General features: G+C 36.8%; 1 protein-coding gene across 4 annotated transcripts in view; it reads left to right on the forward strand.

Moving 5' to 3' along the window:
- EPS15L1 (epidermal growth factor receptor pathway substrate 15 like 1) overlaps positions 1-17,893 on the forward strand; it is a 75,341-nt gene that overhangs the window by 25,540 nt on the left and 31,908 nt on the right. For all 4 annotated transcript variants that reach the window (XR_010922203.1, XM_067561373.1, XM_067561389.1 and 1 more), the window contains exons 12-21: positions 447-532; positions 1,262-1,334; positions 1,942-2,103; positions 7,521-7,718; positions 8,108-8,272; positions 11,032-11,158; positions 11,525-11,575; positions 12,001-12,137; positions 13,533-13,593; positions 15,452-15,534. Coding sequence is in view for 3 of the 4 variants with exons in the window: in XM_067561373.1 (XP_067417474.1) it covers positions 447-532; positions 1,262-1,334; positions 1,942-2,103; positions 7,521-7,718; positions 8,108-8,272; positions 11,032-11,158; positions 11,525-11,575; positions 12,001-12,137; positions 13,533-13,593; positions 15,452-15,534 (1,143 nt within the window). In the remaining variant the exon portion in view is untranslated. The remainder of the gene's footprint in view (positions 1-446; positions 533-1,261; positions 1,335-1,941; positions 2,104-7,520; positions 7,719-8,107; positions 8,273-11,031; positions 11,159-11,524; positions 11,576-12,000; positions 12,138-13,532; positions 13,594-15,451; positions 15,535-17,893) is intronic.

Genomic DNA, 17,893 nt, shown 5'->3' on the forward strand with positions numbered 1-17,893 from the left:
TGTGTTTTGGTGATAAATATATGTCACTATAGATTCTACATTATAGTTTTGAAGGAAATGGGTAAATGCAGGAATCAGTATGTCTTGTACTTGGAGAAGAAAACTGACTCAAGACATCTGGGGTGAAATCCTGGCCACATTGAAATCTATGCCAAAACTCCTATTGACTTCAGTGGGGCCAGGGTTTCACCCCTTCATTTTAATCCTACCTCTTCTCTGCGCCTAAGTTAACCCATCTGTTAAAAGGGGATAAATAATACTCACTTACCCCACAGAGGATTGTGAGGCTTGTTATTTGCTGTTGCAAAATACTTCGTATTCTCTGTTTGAAAGTGCTAGAGAAGTGCAAAGTGAGAGATGGATCCTGTGTCTTCAGTCTTTGCTCAGAATGCATTCCTGTTCTTAATTTGTGTTATTTTATAATGGAATATTTTGATTTCTTACAGGACAGTTCAAGTTCTGTTGGATCAGGGGAATTTACAGGGGTGAAAGAACTCGATGATATTAGTCAAGAGATTGCACAGCTCCAGAGGTAAATGCAGTGGACTGTTAAAGTTTAGTATTCTGAAATGGAAAGGGAAAAATGGAGGATTTTCCTCACTAATGATGACGCTTAAAAATTGCATGAGTTTCTAACCATTGTGCCCTCCAAAAGAGAGGAAACCTTTCTTAGTCAGGTTCATTAGATATAGTACAATCAAAAATATGACCCTATCATCTTTTATATAGCTGAATCCGATTGTTCATTATATTTTTTTATGTATAGCCAGAGTTGTTCATTCTGAAATGTCACTGTGAGGTAAGTAAAGTAAATTTTGCACAAGCTTAAACCTTCCTTTTCATTTAAATGGAACAGTTGAATCCCTAATTAGTAGAACAGTTTCAATATTACTTCCCTTTGGTTCCTGCTGATTATTACTTCCATTGGTTCTATATTGTCTCTTGAATGTTACAGTTCATGAGCCTTTATCTGGCTGTCATTAAAGTTAATGATGACTCCCACTGATTACACTGAGAGCAGGAGTAGGTCCTAGAAAGTTTATGTGAAGCCTAGCGGGGCTGAACTGAGAAGACTGATTATGGGGCAAATCATGCTTTCAAAGTGTGAAAGAGCATATTTCTTAATTACTTTTTGAAAGTGTGACACAAATGTGGGATTGCTTTTTCATCTGTGCATTATTTACAAAAGAACATTTAATTGATTTTGGTAAAGATTTGTTTTATTTTAATTGTATCGGTCATAAGAATATTTTCCCCACAGAGAGAAGTATTCACTAGAGCAGGACATTAAAGAAAAGGAGGAATCAATTAGACAGAAAACCAGTGAAGTTCAGGTAAAACTCTGGATTATTATTAGTGATTTTTCTTTAAAATTCTACAGAATGTACCAACAACATTTAAAAAAAAAAAATTTTTTTTTTTCCACACTACTTCCTTTATGCGCTTATCTGGGCATGTTTATTCTGGCACTGGGAGAAAAACTTGTAGCAATGATTTCATTTTTCTGTGCACTGTAGAAAACATTTTGTTTTTGATGCTGGTTAGTATAAAATGCAGATAGTATTGAACGTAATAGAAAATGTTCTTCCTTAGTGCTTCCTTAATACTGTTTAAATGACACTGTGAAGTTATCCATCTAAACTCTGAATTTTCTAAAAATCATTTATAATAGTCTAATAGCTGAAATCCTTGTGTTCTGAGATTCTTTCCTCCCATCGCATAGACATTGATTTGTTATAATAGATTACCCCTGAGTGCTGAAATACTGGCTGTTTTTTTTTTGTCTGTTTACAAAAAGCACCTTTGGGTGTGGGAAATGCTATAGGCAAGACAGGCAGGTTGAATTTGGGATTTACCAACCTCCGTATGTCTCTTTAAGTTTAATCACTTGTCACAGGATATTAGTTACATATAGTCTGTAATGCTGTGGAACTTTTTCAGGAACTGCAAAATGATTTAGACAGAGAAACAAGTAACTTGCAAGAGCTGGAAGCTCAGAAACAAGATGCTCAGGACCGTCTGGATGAAATGGACCAGCAGAAAGCCAAACTGAAAGATATGCTAAATGATGTGAGGCAGAAATGCCAGGAAGAAACACAGATGGTGAGTGTGTATTAATTCTGGAGGTGATCACACATATTGCATCTTTTGTTGGAGAAAACTGTTTATTAATACCATAAATAACTCTTGTTTTGCCTGCTAATTTTGCTCTTAATTCCCTGTACCATGCAAATGCAGGTCCTGAAAAGGGTTTTATTAACTTAAAAAGGTTTTCTAACAGTCATGAATATTTATTGAGCACCATACAGTACATGAGAAGCATGATCTCTCTCCACAGGAGCTACCATCACTGGGCAATGGTGCAAGTAATGGCAGTGTCTATGAAAGATTATCATACCAGTGTTTCAAGAGAAACATATAATTTGAGGAGAGATACAGTAAAGAGAAGTAGCTTTTTTGGTGCACAAAACAAGTGTGCGGGATTGGAGTTCCAACATGGGGGAACAGCATGGAAGAAGGTACAAAAAGATAAGAGAAAGAGGGAGGAAGATTGTTCAAAGGGCGGGATTAGCAGAAAGGATAGGGTGAAGCAAAGAGAGGGGGAATTGAAGGGAATGAGAGAAGCTAATTCAGTTCTTTGCATTGGTCTTCACTGCACAGGATGTGAGGGAGATTCCTACACCTGAACCATTCTTTTTGTGTGACCATTTTGAGGAACTGTCCCAGATTGAGGTGTCAGTAGTGGTGGTTTTGCAACAAATTAAGTTAAATTAAATTAAAATAAATTAAATTAAAAAGGAATAAGTTACCAGGCCCAGACATTATTCACTCAAGAGTTCTAAAGAAACTCAAATATGAAATTGCAGAGCTACTAAGTGTAGTATGTAACCAATTGCTTAAATCAGCCTCTGTACCAGATGACTGGAGGTAACTACTGTACTGTCTATTTTTTTAAAAAGATTCCAGAGGCAATCCTGGCAATTAAAGGCAGGTAAGCGTAACTTCAGTACCAGGCAAATTGGTTATAACTATAGTTAAAAAAAAAAAAAAAAAAAGTATTCTCAGACAAGTTGATGAATACACTATGTTGGGGAAGAGTCAAAATGGCTTTTGTAAAGAAAAGTCATGCCTTATCACTCTGTTAGAATTCTCTGAGAGTGTCACACTGTCTAGCGTGGCTAACCACTGAGAGTGCCAAACTCAGGTCAGGCTGTCAGACAACAGGGCAGAAACCCTAAACTGGTGGTATGCTCTATAATTAGATTTCACCGCGCTAGGAACAAATGTGAATTCCTGGATCACTATATTAGCATTCTCATGGAGTCACGGGCAGTTCCCTTAGGCTCTTCAGCCAATCTTGTCACCCAGAGAAACTGGACTTTGTGATAAAAGGTTATTAAAACAAAAAATCACCTCAAATTAAATTACTCCCAATCCCAAAAAATTGGTCATTTACCCCAGGTCAGATTGGTACTCTGGATCTCACCAAAGACAACTAATTTCTCTACTAAACTAACTAAAGGTTTATTAGCTAAGAAAAAGGGATGAGATGAGAGTTATTGAGAGGTTAAGTGGGTAAAATACATTACAGGTTAGTCCCAATTTATAAATCCAAAATGTTAACAGAGTTTTAGTAATCTGCTAGATTTCCAAAAGTTCCTCAGGGTTACCTAGTGTAATTTTTGGGATCTCTGTCCATTTGTTCAGTATTCCACCCTGTTAGAATCCAAAACTGTTCAGAGAATTAGGGTCATTCCCTGGATCCATTGTTATAGCTGTTTTTCCCAGAAAGCAATCTGGCAAGTATCTCCATCACAGCATGGGCTTTTTCCTTTGTTGTTTAAATGCAGACTGGGTCTGTGGATTTCCCATTGTTGAACACATGACCCATGCTTTGAATTTAGCATGTTTCTACATTTACAGTTTGATGGTTTCAATCCCATTTGATGGGCAATCCAATTACAGAGATATGCACAATACATTTAGTTACAGCAATCCAAACAATCTTTCATTAGTTTTTATGCAATTTAAACATCAAGTAAAGTATCACTAATACAAAATTTTGATCTAGGGTTAATTAAGTATAGGGTATACATAATGTAATAAGATAGTAAGCAATGGGTTACAGGTTAGTGAACACAATAACATTAACATTTCTTTAATATTCACACACAAGTGAATTGGCCTATGGCTTTGATTTGAGCTGGTCTGTCAGCATCACTGTGTCAACAAGTATATGGACAAAGGTGATCCAGTGGATATATTGCACTTGGATTTTCAGAAGACCTTTGACAAGGTATCTCACCTAAGGCTATTAAGAAACGTAAGTTGTTGTGGAATAAGAGCGAAGGCCCTCTCATGGATCTCTAACTGGTTAAAAGGTAGGAAACAGAGAGTAGTAATAAATGGTCAATTTTCACAATGGAGAGGGGTAAATATCAAGTTCCCCCAAGGATGTGTACTGGGACTGGTGCAGATCAAGATGTTCATAAGTAATCTGGAAAAAGAGGGTAAACAGTGAGGTGGCAACGTTTGCAGACAATAAAAAATTATTCAAAATAATTGTATCCAAAGCTGACTGCAGGGAGTTACAAAGGAATCTCACTAAACTGTGTGACTGGGAAAGAAAATAGCAGAGAAAATTAAGCTTTGATAAATGCAAACAAATGCACACTGGAAAACATAATCCCAACTATACATTCCAAATAATGGGTTCTAAATTAACTGTTATCACTCAAGAAAGAGATCTTGGAGTCATTGTGGGTAGTGCCCTGAAAGCATCTACTCAATGTGCAGCAACAGGGGGAAAAAAAACAAAAAAAAGCTAACAGAATGTTAGGTAACATTAGGCAGGGGATAGAAAATAAGGCAGAAAATATCATAATGGCACTTAATAAGTCCATGGTACGCTCACATGTTGAATACTGGGTGTAGTTCTGGTCGCCCTTTCTCAAAAAAGATATATTTGAATTGGAAAAAGTATAAAGAAGGGCAACAAAAAGTTATTAGGGGTATTTGGAGCATCTTCCAGTCTTTTTAATCTCTCTTCATATGGGACTGTTCAGCTTGGAAAAGATGATGACTAAGTGGGGGATGTGATAGAGGTCTATAAAATCATGACTGGAGTGGAGAAAATGAATAAGGAAGTGCTGTTCACCCCTTCACATAACACAAGAACCCAGGGTCACCCAATGAAATTAATGGGCAGTAGGTTTAATACAAACATAAGGAAGTACCATTTCACATAACACACAATCATCCTGTGTAACTCATTGCCAGGGGTGTTGTGAAAGTCCAAAGAATAACTGGGTTCAGAAAAGAATTAGATAAGTTCACTGAGGCTAGGTCTATCAATGGCTGTTAGCCAAGATGGTCAGGGATAGAACTCCATGCTCTGCGTGTCCCTAAATCTCTGACTGCCAGAAGGTGGGACTGGATGTCAGAATATGGATCACTAGATAATTGCCCTGTTCTGTTCATTCCATCTGAAGTGTCTGGCATTGGCCCCTGTTGGAAGACAGGATACTGAGCTGGATGGACCATTGGTCTGATCCAGTATGGCAATTCTTATGTTCTTATGAGTCTAAATATAGGTAAGGATGGACTTAGGCAGAGTGATGAAGATGAAGATAAGCTTGAACTTATTGTGTAAGGGCTTGTCTACACAAACATTTAGCTTGTGGCAAACTGATGTGTAAATCTACCCCCTACTAGCCTGCCATTAACTGTCTGTGGGGACCCTGCTGATGTGCATTGAACGGTTAGTGCACGTCAGCAGGGACAGTTAATGCATGGCAGGCTAGTGTAGGGTACATTCACACACCAGCTTGCCACAAGCTAAATGTTTGTGTAGACAATCCCTAAGGCAAAAGGAAGCCATTGAAGAGACTGAAAATGGGGAATGATCTAGTCTGTGGTCAGGGGGATGAGGATTTTAGCAGAAGTATTTTGGACTGACTGAAGGATGAGTGGCCGAGAGAAGGTTGGAAATGGATAATCCAGGGGTGACCACCTTGTTCTATGCGCTGTAGGAATTGCTTTAAAAATTAGTTTTCTCTCTTTTAAAAACAGGTTGGCTGTTCCATTGACGTAGTATCATCATATACATTTGATATCTCTTTGGCTGATGAAGTTGCATTGATTTTTTTTTTTTTTTTTTTTTAATTAAAATCTGAATAAGCCCTCCAGCATCTGGCTATCTGAGAAGTCCAGAATACTCTATCTCCATGTTCAGGGAGAAGAGACTCTTCCAAAAGAACATTAACTCTCATTAATGTCTAAACTTTTAGGATCCTTTAGGTAAACATGTGAACATGCTAATTTTTAAATGATACATTTTTTAAAAACAAAACCAAACCTTAAAGATGTACTGATACATGGTGCACACCTCCTTATCACTTATTTAACTCTTTGCCTAATCATTTGTATTGCTCTTCATTGCTTACAAAATGTGTTAAAACATATAAATCTATTTTGTTATTGTTTTACTTGTGATAGATAAATAAATGGAAAAGAAAAGAAATATGGCAAGATAAATAATGCTCTGATGCTCTTGTTGTTAGGTAACTTTGTTCTACCAGTAGCTTAACATTTCAGGAAGTATTTATTTGACTCAGGTTTCAAACATCAGGATTTATGTTTCAGTTTTATGTCAGTGCTTAAAACCACAAGCTTTTAATGCACTGATGAAAATACAGAGAAATGAACGTCTTTAATATCCTGACAAACAGGAAAAAGTTAATAAAAAGTGGGAAATAGAATTAAGCAATAATATTCCTCCTGTCTTGTAGACTCTGTCACCATTTGCAAGTTGCCTAAGTGGATTGCATTCATGTTAGAGGTAAAAATGCCAATTTTAGAGGAACCAGGCTCAAAGCTGAGAAGTTTGGCTTTAAGTCTTTTTAAAGTTTCAATACAGAAAATATTTAAGGTACATTATTGTAATGACCAACATTTTAATTTTGCTTGTTTATTTATAACATGATTTCAGTATAGTCAACGTGTCTTTTTATAGAAACTCTGTATAACATGTCATGTGAGTATGTAGGGAACAGGAAATTGCTATAGCCCTTGTAAATTTGGTTCTGCTGAAAGAGGACCATTTTAATAAATGTACTCAATGTGGTTTAAAAAAAAAAAAAAAAAGTACCAGGAAGAGGAATGGTGATCTCCTACAGCTAATTTTTGGAACCCACAGGATAAGCACTAAAGTAACTTTTAAACTAGGTATTTAATGTTTTTATTTCTAATATTTAATAGTTATCAGTTGCATTCCCTGGGTTTTATGCACCTCAGTAGCTTACATCAAGAGACCTATATCCACATGAGTTTTAACTCACTTTACTTCCTTGAATGAAGTAAGTTGGTTTTATCTTTCCTTAGCAGCTGTCAGATCAGATGTTGTAACTAACATTTAATATAATGAAATATGAATTAATCACAAATAATTCATAATAATACTGTTACTTTTATTTCAATTTGCACACTGAAGTTGGCACTGCATGGAAATTTTGTTTCAGATTTCATCACTGAAAATGGAGATTCAGTCTCAGGAATCAGATTTAAAATCACAGGAAGATGATCTGAATAGAGCAAAAGCAGAGCTGAATCATTTCCAGCAAGAAGAGACTCAGCTAGAACAGAGTATCCAAGCAGGAAAAGTGCAACTTGAAACAATAATTAAATCTTTAAAATCAACACAAGAAGAAATTAATCAGGTATTCTCTGTAGTCTTATACACATCTTTCTCCCTCCTTTAAAACCCAGTAGTTTAGGAAGGGATGAACTGAACCTACAAAGTGAATCCTGCAGAAGAAAAACAGACTGCTATAATTTGAATAAGATTTTGTCCCTGCAGACTAATTGATTGCCCGTTCATGTAAAAAATTAGTCGGGACAATACTGTAGCAATTTGATAGTTGTTAACCTTCTGCAGAATTACTCCCGTATCTCTGGAGCCCTGCAGTAACCAAATTCCGGAAGGACTGCAGTGTTCATATTTATCGATAATGAGAGCTAGTTTTCGTTCTCAAAGAGTAGCTAGTTGCTTGCTCATCAGACTGTATATCTAATCCTGCATGATACTGAAGTATTTTTCATTATTTAGGCAAGAAGTAAACTTTCTCAACTTCAGGAGAGTCACCAGGAAATCAATAAAAGCATTGAACAATATAATGAAGCTCTGAATGGGATTCATGGTGGTAGCATGACGAATTTAGCAGACATAAGTGAAGGAATTGCACAGAAAGAAAGAGGCAATTTTGGAGCTATGGTAAAGACTGAATAAAAGTAACAACTGGATTTGTTTCAGTGCAGTATAAAATACATCTTACAATCATTAGATTTGTAACTTGCACCTAAACTCAGATTGTAAAAAGATTTTTATTTAATTGACTTCGTGGCCTTAACAGGAACTGTAATTTCTGCAAGACGGCAGCCTCCAGCCATAGGCTTAGAACATTTTTTGTTTGGGTGACAATTAATTCTTAAGTCTTTTCTATACTAGAAATAGTATGCTGGTATGGCTATACCATTAAACCCTCCTGCTTGAGATGCAGTTTATACCAGCAAAAGAACTCCAGTTCCTCAAACTAAGTAAGCTATACTGGCCGAAGGAATTTTTGCCATATAACTGCATCTGTGCAAGAGCTTTTCCTGGCATAGCTGTTGGTTAGGGGTGTGATTTCCCCCCCCCCCTACCCCCTAATACTCCTACCTGACATAGTTATGCAAATAAAAGTTTTAAATGTAGACTGGGCCCTAGTGTGTTCCCTGTCCAACTTTTGGGCTGAGCAAAATAGGGACAATTTTCTTTTAAATTCCAGTGCAGCTGTTCTCTTGGAGTCCTTCAGTCATGTAGGATTACAACTTCCTTCCCAACTGTCCCTGTTCCTCTTTACATGTGGGTTTCTTTTCTTTTTTCTAAAAAAGCTATACAGACTTCTGCTTTTCTGTAGGATGTGAGTTTTACACTTACACACTTCAGCAATAAAACCTAAATCCCAAGAGTTTATCAAAAAAATAATAATATGGACTTCTTTTTCTTCCTCTAAATACACCCAGCATCACTATTCTCTCATCCAGTATATTCATTTTAGATGTGTATTTTGCCTACATATATTCCTTCAGGATCTTAAGGACTTTCTTAATTGATTTCCATTAGCCAGTTATTACTAATACTAATCCTTAACAAATTACATAAACAACCAATACTTTTTATTATAAAATATTTATAATTTTGTACTGTATGTTCATTTCTCCAACTTTAAATCATTCTGTTGCATCGAGATTCAGTTTGTGTGTCCTCCCCAAGAGAAGCCATCTTGCAAACCCTTCTGTAAATAAGATGCTTACTGATTGTACCATAAGGTCCATTCATAATTTGGCAGTCTATCTAAAGAGAAAGTCGAGTCAAAAATATATGCTGATGGATTGGATCTTGTTTGAGCATAGCTCATTATTCTACATTTGCTATTATACCTGACCACAATTTATCCCAGCATAAGAAGGCTGACATTTTTGCTCTTTTAAATAACTGTCATTTAAAATATTTTGTAAAATTGTGAACACTGTTTTACTATACCCAGTTTGAAGGTAGTTTCAAGAAAATTTTATTTTTCCATTTTTATTGATTTTGTTCTTATTTTTTGTAGAAATCAGAATTTTATTTTGCTCTTTTAGAAGACTTGATTGTATACAAGTGAAAGTATAGTATAGCTTTCTTACGTAATGTTTCTGTCTTTAGGTATCCAAAGCACTTTGATCTTTTTCAAAATAAACATTTAAGTGAAATGTGGAGTCATTAATAATATACAAATACTTCTAGAATACCATTATATTCTACATAATATATTTAGTACACTAGCCTAGCAAGCATTCAGAAAGTACTCTATCTTTCTGCCTTGCTTTACTTTGTCTCTGCTAACGCAACAAATGGAAAACACTTGAGAAAGAGAGAGATTATTTCAGAACAGTGATGTTCTCACAGACGTTTTTTAACACATCACTGCTGCACAGTCTGTGCTTAAATGGTTGAAAAGTTTGTGTTTCTTTCCTGTTCCTTAATCTTTCCTTCCTCCTCTGTTTTTTGTTTCTTTTGCAGTTAAAAGTTTAATTTTAGACTTCTTCATTTATGTCTTCTACATTAAGGAGAGATCCTTTAGCTTTATAAACTCCAAGGCCTTGTCTGTTGTTGTTAGTAAATATTTATTATGGTTGTGCCTGAGAGATACCTATCAGGCATTGGAGCTCCATTGTACTGATTGCTGTACTAACATAGATAAGAGACAATCCCTATCTCGGAGAGTTTACAGTCGAAAAGACTCAAAACAGGCAAAGAAAAGGGCACAAGAATATAGCGTACAAACAAATGTGTATGATGAAGAATTGACACAACTTTGTTAGTTACATGTGTTATGGTTGTGGCTTGTTTTTTTAGTTTGTCAAAATGGGCTTGAATTGTGCTAGTAACAACCACAGTTAACCAGAAAACTTTGCTATGGATGACATCTCTGTAGGAGGGTTAGTTTCCAGCATAGGGTAGCATGTTTTTAGAAGGAAATCCATCTCTGTTCTTACTTGTCAAATAGACTGTACTAGACACATTTGAAGCAGTTTTGTTATAATTGTTCCTGCTGTCCTATAAGTCTAGACAGAGATCAGTAGCCACAGATTTGTAGAAAGATATATTTATCTTGGATATTAAGATGTTTTACATGGAGCTGGGGCTTTGCAAGACCTGGGGGATGGGGGTGAATTTTAGAAAGTTTGTGAAGGCATTTGAGAAATTAATATACAAAAATCAGAAAACACATTTTTGTGTTGTATATGCAGTTGCTGATGTTCTGTATAGCCTCAGGCAATGTATTCCTGACATTTGCTTCAGCTTAAAGGCCACTTCTGGTTTCAAAAGAGAGCTTCTTGAATTTTAAATACCATTGAACAGGAATAAGATATGTCAGAATTCTGCTAACTGGATGATTAAACATTTTAATCTCGATAAAATCTTTGTAATGTTTCTCCTAATTCTAGGATGATCCGTTCAAGAATAAAGCTCTGTTGTTTAGTAATAATACACAAGAATTGCATACGGACCCGTTCCAGGCCGAAGATCCATTCAGATCCGATCCTTTTAAAGGAGCAGACCCTTTCAAAGGCAGTAAGTGATTGATGGTGAATATAAGAACCAGAAGACCAACTGTACTATAAACATATATTTTTACAAACTGTGCTAAACTTATTAACCGAGGGCATGTCTACACTGCCCTGCAGTTTGATCTAAGTGGTATGAATAGCAGTGCACACCAAAGCACTGCACTGTAACTTCCCTATGTGGATACTGTGTGTGCAAACTTAAAGGTTCAGAGTTTTGCTTTTAATTTTGCTCCTGCAGCTTCTACATGGGAGCGTTACAGTGCAGCACTTTGGTGTGCACTGCTGTTCACACCTTAGTTTGAACTGTGTGGGACAGTGTAGACATTCTCTAACTAGTTGACAAACCAAGATATTTTTCTATTTTACCTAGATGATCCATTCCAGAATGATCCTTTTTCAGAACAACCACCTGTTTCAACAGGTAAAAAGCTTTTCCTTTGATGAGATGGGTAGGATATAATTTGAAGCCAAATATAGATATGCCCAGTATACAGCTGGCCTTCCAACATTTCAGATTTTCAGTTTAAACTGGGGAGCCTGGAGAATGTGCATGTGTGCGTGTACGCATGAGCTGAGGAAAATATTTAATCATGTATATACAATTTTATTAAATATAATTCATAAACTCCATACAAACATCCATTTAATTGGAATTTAAAATAATCATAATTCCTTTTTTTAGAGTAGAATATATCAATATTATCAATTTGATAAATACATTTGAGATAAGAAATGCATATTTGGTCCCACTCCTTGCTAATACAGGATTGTTTCCTATAGCACATTTTCTAGTATTTTACCTGTAAAACAGTACATTTTATTTACATCCCTTAACTCTTTTGCTAGATCCATTTGAAGGGGATCCATTTAAAGAAAGTGACCCATTTCATAGTTCTGCCTCTGAGGATTTCTTTAAGAGACAGGTGAAGAGCGATCCATTTACCTCAGATCCATTCACAAAAAAACCCACGCTGCCCTCAAAGGTAGGTAATTTTTAAATTTGTGTATGTTGCACTATAATAAACTTTTCTATTGTTATGTAGATACCTTTCTCCTGTTTTGTCTTTTAGGCAAGGTATCTGTGAATTTTCTTTTGATGTCCTATATAAGTGATGTGACTAATTTCATTCATGATACTGGGTGTGGATTACCAAATCCACTAGCAGTTCTGTTCATTTCCAGTGGAACTGATGATTTACAGCTGTGACAGCAGCTCATTGTGAGCTCTTGTACTAGGTATTAAATTAACCTCCTTTGTCTTGTCTCCATTTTACGGAACTTGTGTCCTGTACCACACTACCATCAGTGTGGAATAGTATTTCCACACATCCATCATTCTCTAACTGACATACTTACTCAGTGGCACAACATAATTCATATGTTAGTCATACAATACTAACTTTATATGAGTAATCTTGGTGGGTAATCATTTGGTTATTTGGCAAAGTTGTGTTGCTGTAACCAGGATAGTTATAATGGTGTATATATAACTGGTATATAACAGTAGTTCAGAGTCAAGATTTTGTACTTGTTTTATAGCAGAGTAATGGTATTCTTTTGATGGAAATGTGGTTCAGAGAATTCCTTTCTATTTACAAGCATAGGGTAACATTTTCAAACTTCAGTGCCTAAAGATACACACCCCAATAAGTAGCCAGATTTTTAGAGCTGTTGATTTAATGAGCTACTGTTGATTTAATGAGAATTTGTGGGTACTCAGCAGCTCTGACATTAAGCCACTTCTATTTAAATGCCTAACTTTTGGCACTCAAGTCTGATCATTTTGACAATAGCCTTCTGTATAAGTATGTTCTTGGGTTTTGTATTGGTGACTAGTACCAATTTTATATCATATAAGACAGGGGTGGCCAACCAGTCAGGGACGAAGAGCCGCAAAGAGCCACATTTACCTTTTCAGTTTCCCCTCCTCTCTTACCCTCCACAGAAAAGCTTGTCAATTTCAAAGAGCAAAGAGCTGCAAAGAACAAACAGCAAAGAGCCGCATCCAACGAGCCGCAAGCCGCATTTGTATGACCAAAGAGCCGCATGCGGCTCGCGAGCCGCAGGTTGGCCACCCCTGATATAAGATCCCCTGCTCTGGAATGTGTTCTGCTCAATGGGATACTTGCTTTTGTTGTCAGTAACCCCACGTTATATTGCTGTCAAGACCTACATGCACTAATAGTGTGTATTTATTCAGCAAGAGTATTTCATAATGTTTGGTCAAATTCAAAATCCACTGATTCACACTAGGGATTAATTTGGCCTAGAATGGCAGTTTTCATAATGTAGGGAACATTTTGGTATACACAGGAAGGTAAGTGCAGAATACATTCCAATAATTAACACATACTATTTCTTCTTTCCTCCTCATTTAGCTTGACCCCTTTGAAAGTAGCGATCCTTTCACATCTTCAAGTAACTCTTCAAAAGGCCCAGGTAAGAGGGAAGTATTTTCTTCCTGTAAAATGCACAGGTAACTTCTGCTGTCTTTTTGACACACAATATATCAGTTAAAATTTCCCTTATTATTATCATTCATCTGTTTATGTGAATGAAGATTGCCAGAGCCAGCGCTAGGCATAAGCAGACTAAGCAATTCCTTATGGCCCCAAGCAGCTCAACGAAGGCCCCCTATTAATTATTAGTATGTGTTGGGGGAGGCCAAAAATATTTCTGCTTTAGTACCCACAGTGAGTTAGCATTGGCACTGGAGATTGCACAGGATTCACCCTCAAGCCTCAGAATAGTAAAAGCAGTCTATGGGATACATCATCACAGTATACTTATTACAGGCTATCGAGGGATCCTCCACACACATGCTTTGTATTGCTCCTAAGCTTTCTTCTAAGCAAGCAGTGATGAAAAAGGAGATAAATTTATCCAGCCTGAGGCAACATTAGCTCTTTTGGGGTAATTCCTCTTTAAGTGCAGAATTCCGAGGACAGCTATGGGCAGGGCACTCCCTGTTAATGTGACTGCAATGGAACTATGATGCCAGGGAGCTGGGAGATATACAACTAGTGCAGAGGTCCTGGATGCAGAAGGTTCTGTCCTTCTAGCAGCTCTCTCAACATCCATATCTTCTGAGGACCAAACTACCTGGTCCTCCTCAGGTAGGAAAACTGCACAGCTCTTCCTACAGTGTAGAATATGGAGAAATCCTCCATGAGGGGAGAATTTTCATGTGCCACCCCTTATTCTCCCCTTCTGCTCTGAAGGTGAGCAGTCTGGGCCTACCTAGGTTAAGAACGTGTGTCATTTGAGCATGACTGATTTTCATGGGTAAACAAGACTTCAGGGTGACTTAGAAGTTTTCAAGATCATGGAAGAGTTTGCAGAAGCTAATAAATTGTTCACATTGGTGACGGACTCAGTTGAGGAACAGAATTTAAAAACTAGGATGCTAAAAATAAACAGGAATTTAGAGATGCTGTCTTCTAACCTTTAGAAACACAATGCTTGAGAAAGGAATCTTTGGGAGAGTTGGAATGTGTTCTGAGTAGACTTGGGCTTGTCTATATGGGGACATCTAGAAAAATTAATCCAAATTAATTAAAGGTGTGAATTTGAAGTGGATTATTTAAAGGCATTAAACCCCTGTGTGAACACCCTCTTTCAGAATTAAAGGAATCTTAATTTGGTTTATTTTAATTAAACCAAATTAAGGCCATTTAAATTCTGAATGAGGGTGTTCATGCAGAGGTTTAAATAATCAGCTTCAAATTCACACCTTCAGTTAATTCAGATTAATTTTCCTGGATGTCCCCATGTAAACAAGTCCTTAAGTAACAGACAAAGTCTGAATGAACAGCATTAAAAAGAAACTGCTGGCTACAAAAGAGAGTTCAGGATGGAGTGGACAGGTAGCAGTTCAATTAATTGAGCTTCTCTCCTTATATCTTTTCATCTTGTTAACAGTGCATGTGTTGTTACTGCCACATTTTTCACCCAAGGAGAAAGAGTTGGTCATTCTTTTAGTTCACTAAAGCCACGATTGCTGACTTGATAGTATTTTATGGCAAATGTTTTATAAAATCATGTTGTAGGTGTCAACTCATACTTAATGAGGCTTTGTCATGAGTTTGACTGCATCATAAGGAAAAAAACATGACTTTCCTGTGAATTTATTAACTAATTTGTACTGCTGGTACTAGTATCATGAGGGCTTCTTTATACTGGTGTCCTTTTTTAATTTGTCTGGTGGTCTATTTTAGTGACAGTAGATTTTTCCTCAGTTTAGGTCTTCTTTTAAACAAAATAAAAACCATATAGCTTTGTTCTATACTTGTTTCAGATCCTTTTGGAACGTTAGACCCATTTGGAAGTGGTGCCTTCAGTAGCAGTGAGGGTTTTGCAGATTTTAGCCAGATGTCAAAGGTAAATGTTACCAAGGAAGCATCAGTCCTTCTCTATAAACATTTTTCCTTTTTTTTTTTTTTTCCTCATTTAATTCTTGAAGGGTGTGAAGAAGAGAATAGTATTAAAGGTGATATTCAGATCCCTTCACTGTTTTTATATTGAAACAAGCAAAATCTTGCAGTCACAGTTGGAAAAACTCTCTGAAAGGGACTAATGATATAATTACCATAATTACTAATGATATAATGATAGGGAGGGGGGCCTGTGTTCTAGTGTAACTTAGGTGACCAAATGATTATTATTGAGTCACCCTGGTGGCTCCATAGTTAAGGTTGCGTTAAGATTTGCATGGAAAACAGGATTCAGATCCCTTCATTCACTTTCTGTATTTGAATTTACTTTCAAAATTTTAATACAACTCTGTTATTTATTTGGTCAAAAATTTACTAACTTTTTGTCAGAAGAAACATTTAAAAGTGAACCTTTTTTGAAATTTCCCTAGAAAGTCCAACTTTTTGGGGCTTCCTGTAGTAAAACAAACAGACATCACAAATTCAAACTTCTCACACACTTTTTCAAATATCAGAGAAGTAGGACAATTAAAAAAAAAGTAATTATCTTTATTTGTCATAATCTAACATAAGTAATTGGTAGAGCTATATTCTCACCTGCCCAGCCTTACCTTTCTTGAGTCCTCAGCTGTACTGCTCACATCTGCATCCCCAACCCTGACCCTGGAGAGCCAGAAAAGTAAGGTGTTAAAAAGGGTATGGAGGTGGAGGAGGAAGCAGTGGCGTAGCTACGGGTGGGGCTGGGTGGGCCATGAGCCACCCACTTTGAAATCAGGCCCACCCAATCAGATTTTAAGCAATTCATGCCATGTTTTTATCAGCCTCTGTTTCGCTTGTGATACAAAGCTTGTGCCCACCCATATCAACCACAGGCCCTGCAAAAAATCAGTTCTGGCTATGCCTCTGGAAGGAAGCCACGTTCCTGTGTGTTGAGGTATAGGCACTTAAAACTCCTCACAGTGCTGCTGCCTCTGTTCCCTAGGGCATGCTTAAAGGGACATAATCATGTTTTGAACACTCTGTGTCTGTCTTGGCTTCCCCTCTTCTATATGTGTTCACAAAGTCCACGTCATTATTTTTTCCAAGATTCTTTTTGGAGAATTAAAATGATGTCAGTCACCCAACCTTTACAATCAGTCTTACAATGACAAGTTGAATAAGAATGGCCATACTGAGTCAGACCAATGATCCATCTAGCCCAATATCCTGTCTTCCAACAGTGGCCAATGCCAGGGGCTTCAGAGGGAATGAATAGAACAGGTAATCATCAAGAGATCCATGTGTGTGCACTGTAGAGGAAATACTGGATAGGAAATAGATTTTATTTACTGAGGAATATTTATAAATAGGAGAAGAAAAGAAAACTTTTAAAGATACATTTTCAAGGGATTTTAAAATCAGAATGTCTTTCTTCTTTTGCTTATATAGCTTTTTCCCACCACGGGGTGGCAGCAGCCTCTACAAATAGTAGAAGCTTGGTTTTAGTTAGCAGAAAGGTCTCCCTAGGAGCTTGAGCCTTCCAGTGCTTTATCCTACAGAATTCCTTTTTTGTTTCAGGATCAAAACTTAACATAAATTTGAAAACATGATAAAACTGCAGTATAGTACTGGATAAATCAGTGTGGCATCACTTTTTATATATTTATTTTTTAGCTGGTTGGGAGGGTCCTTTACAGGGGCTAGCAGAGACCAAAAAAGAAAGCCTGGTTGAAAACTTGTATTGGGATGTTTTTCCAGATGCTTTTATAAAAACATAGAAACGGGTGAACTTATATGGATGAGGAGGTTTGAGGGGGACAAGTTGCACACTCTAGGAGTGTTTTCAGACAGTATGTGATGTTTCACTGCACTACCAGGTCATGTAACAAATGGCTCTATTATACAGTATGTACAAAAGTGGTTTGAGTGAAGGTCACTGTAGAAACTTGTATAATAATTATTTCTTAAGTGCCTGAAAAAAGACATCCCTGCTCTACAAACTAAGGCCCTGCTCCTGCAGATATTCACACATGCATAACTTTACACACATAATTAGTCCCAATTAATTAAATTACTCTAGTCAAACATGTAAACTTACATTGTGTAAGTGTTTGCAGAATCAGAGCCTAAATTAGATATCATGTAGCAAGGGATAGCAACATAACCTTTATAATCCACCCAGGCTAGTGCTCAGCATAATGGAGCAAAGACAGATGTGGATTTCTTTTTAATAATTAAATTAGGTGTCAATGTGGGTGAGGTAATATCTTTTATTGGACTGTCTTATGTTGGTGAGAGAGACGAGCTTTTGAGCCACTTAGGGTATG

The sequence above is a fragment of the Emydura macquarii genome, unplaced genomic scaffold (genome assembly GCF_026122565.2).
Source record: "Emydura macquarii macquarii isolate MOO-44397 ecotype Brisbane River unplaced genomic scaffold, CSIRO-AGI_Emac_v2 contig_306, whole genome shotgun sequence".
In the NCBI taxonomy this organism is placed as follows: domain Eukaryota; kingdom Metazoa; phylum Chordata; order Testudines; family Chelidae; genus Emydura; species Emydura macquarii.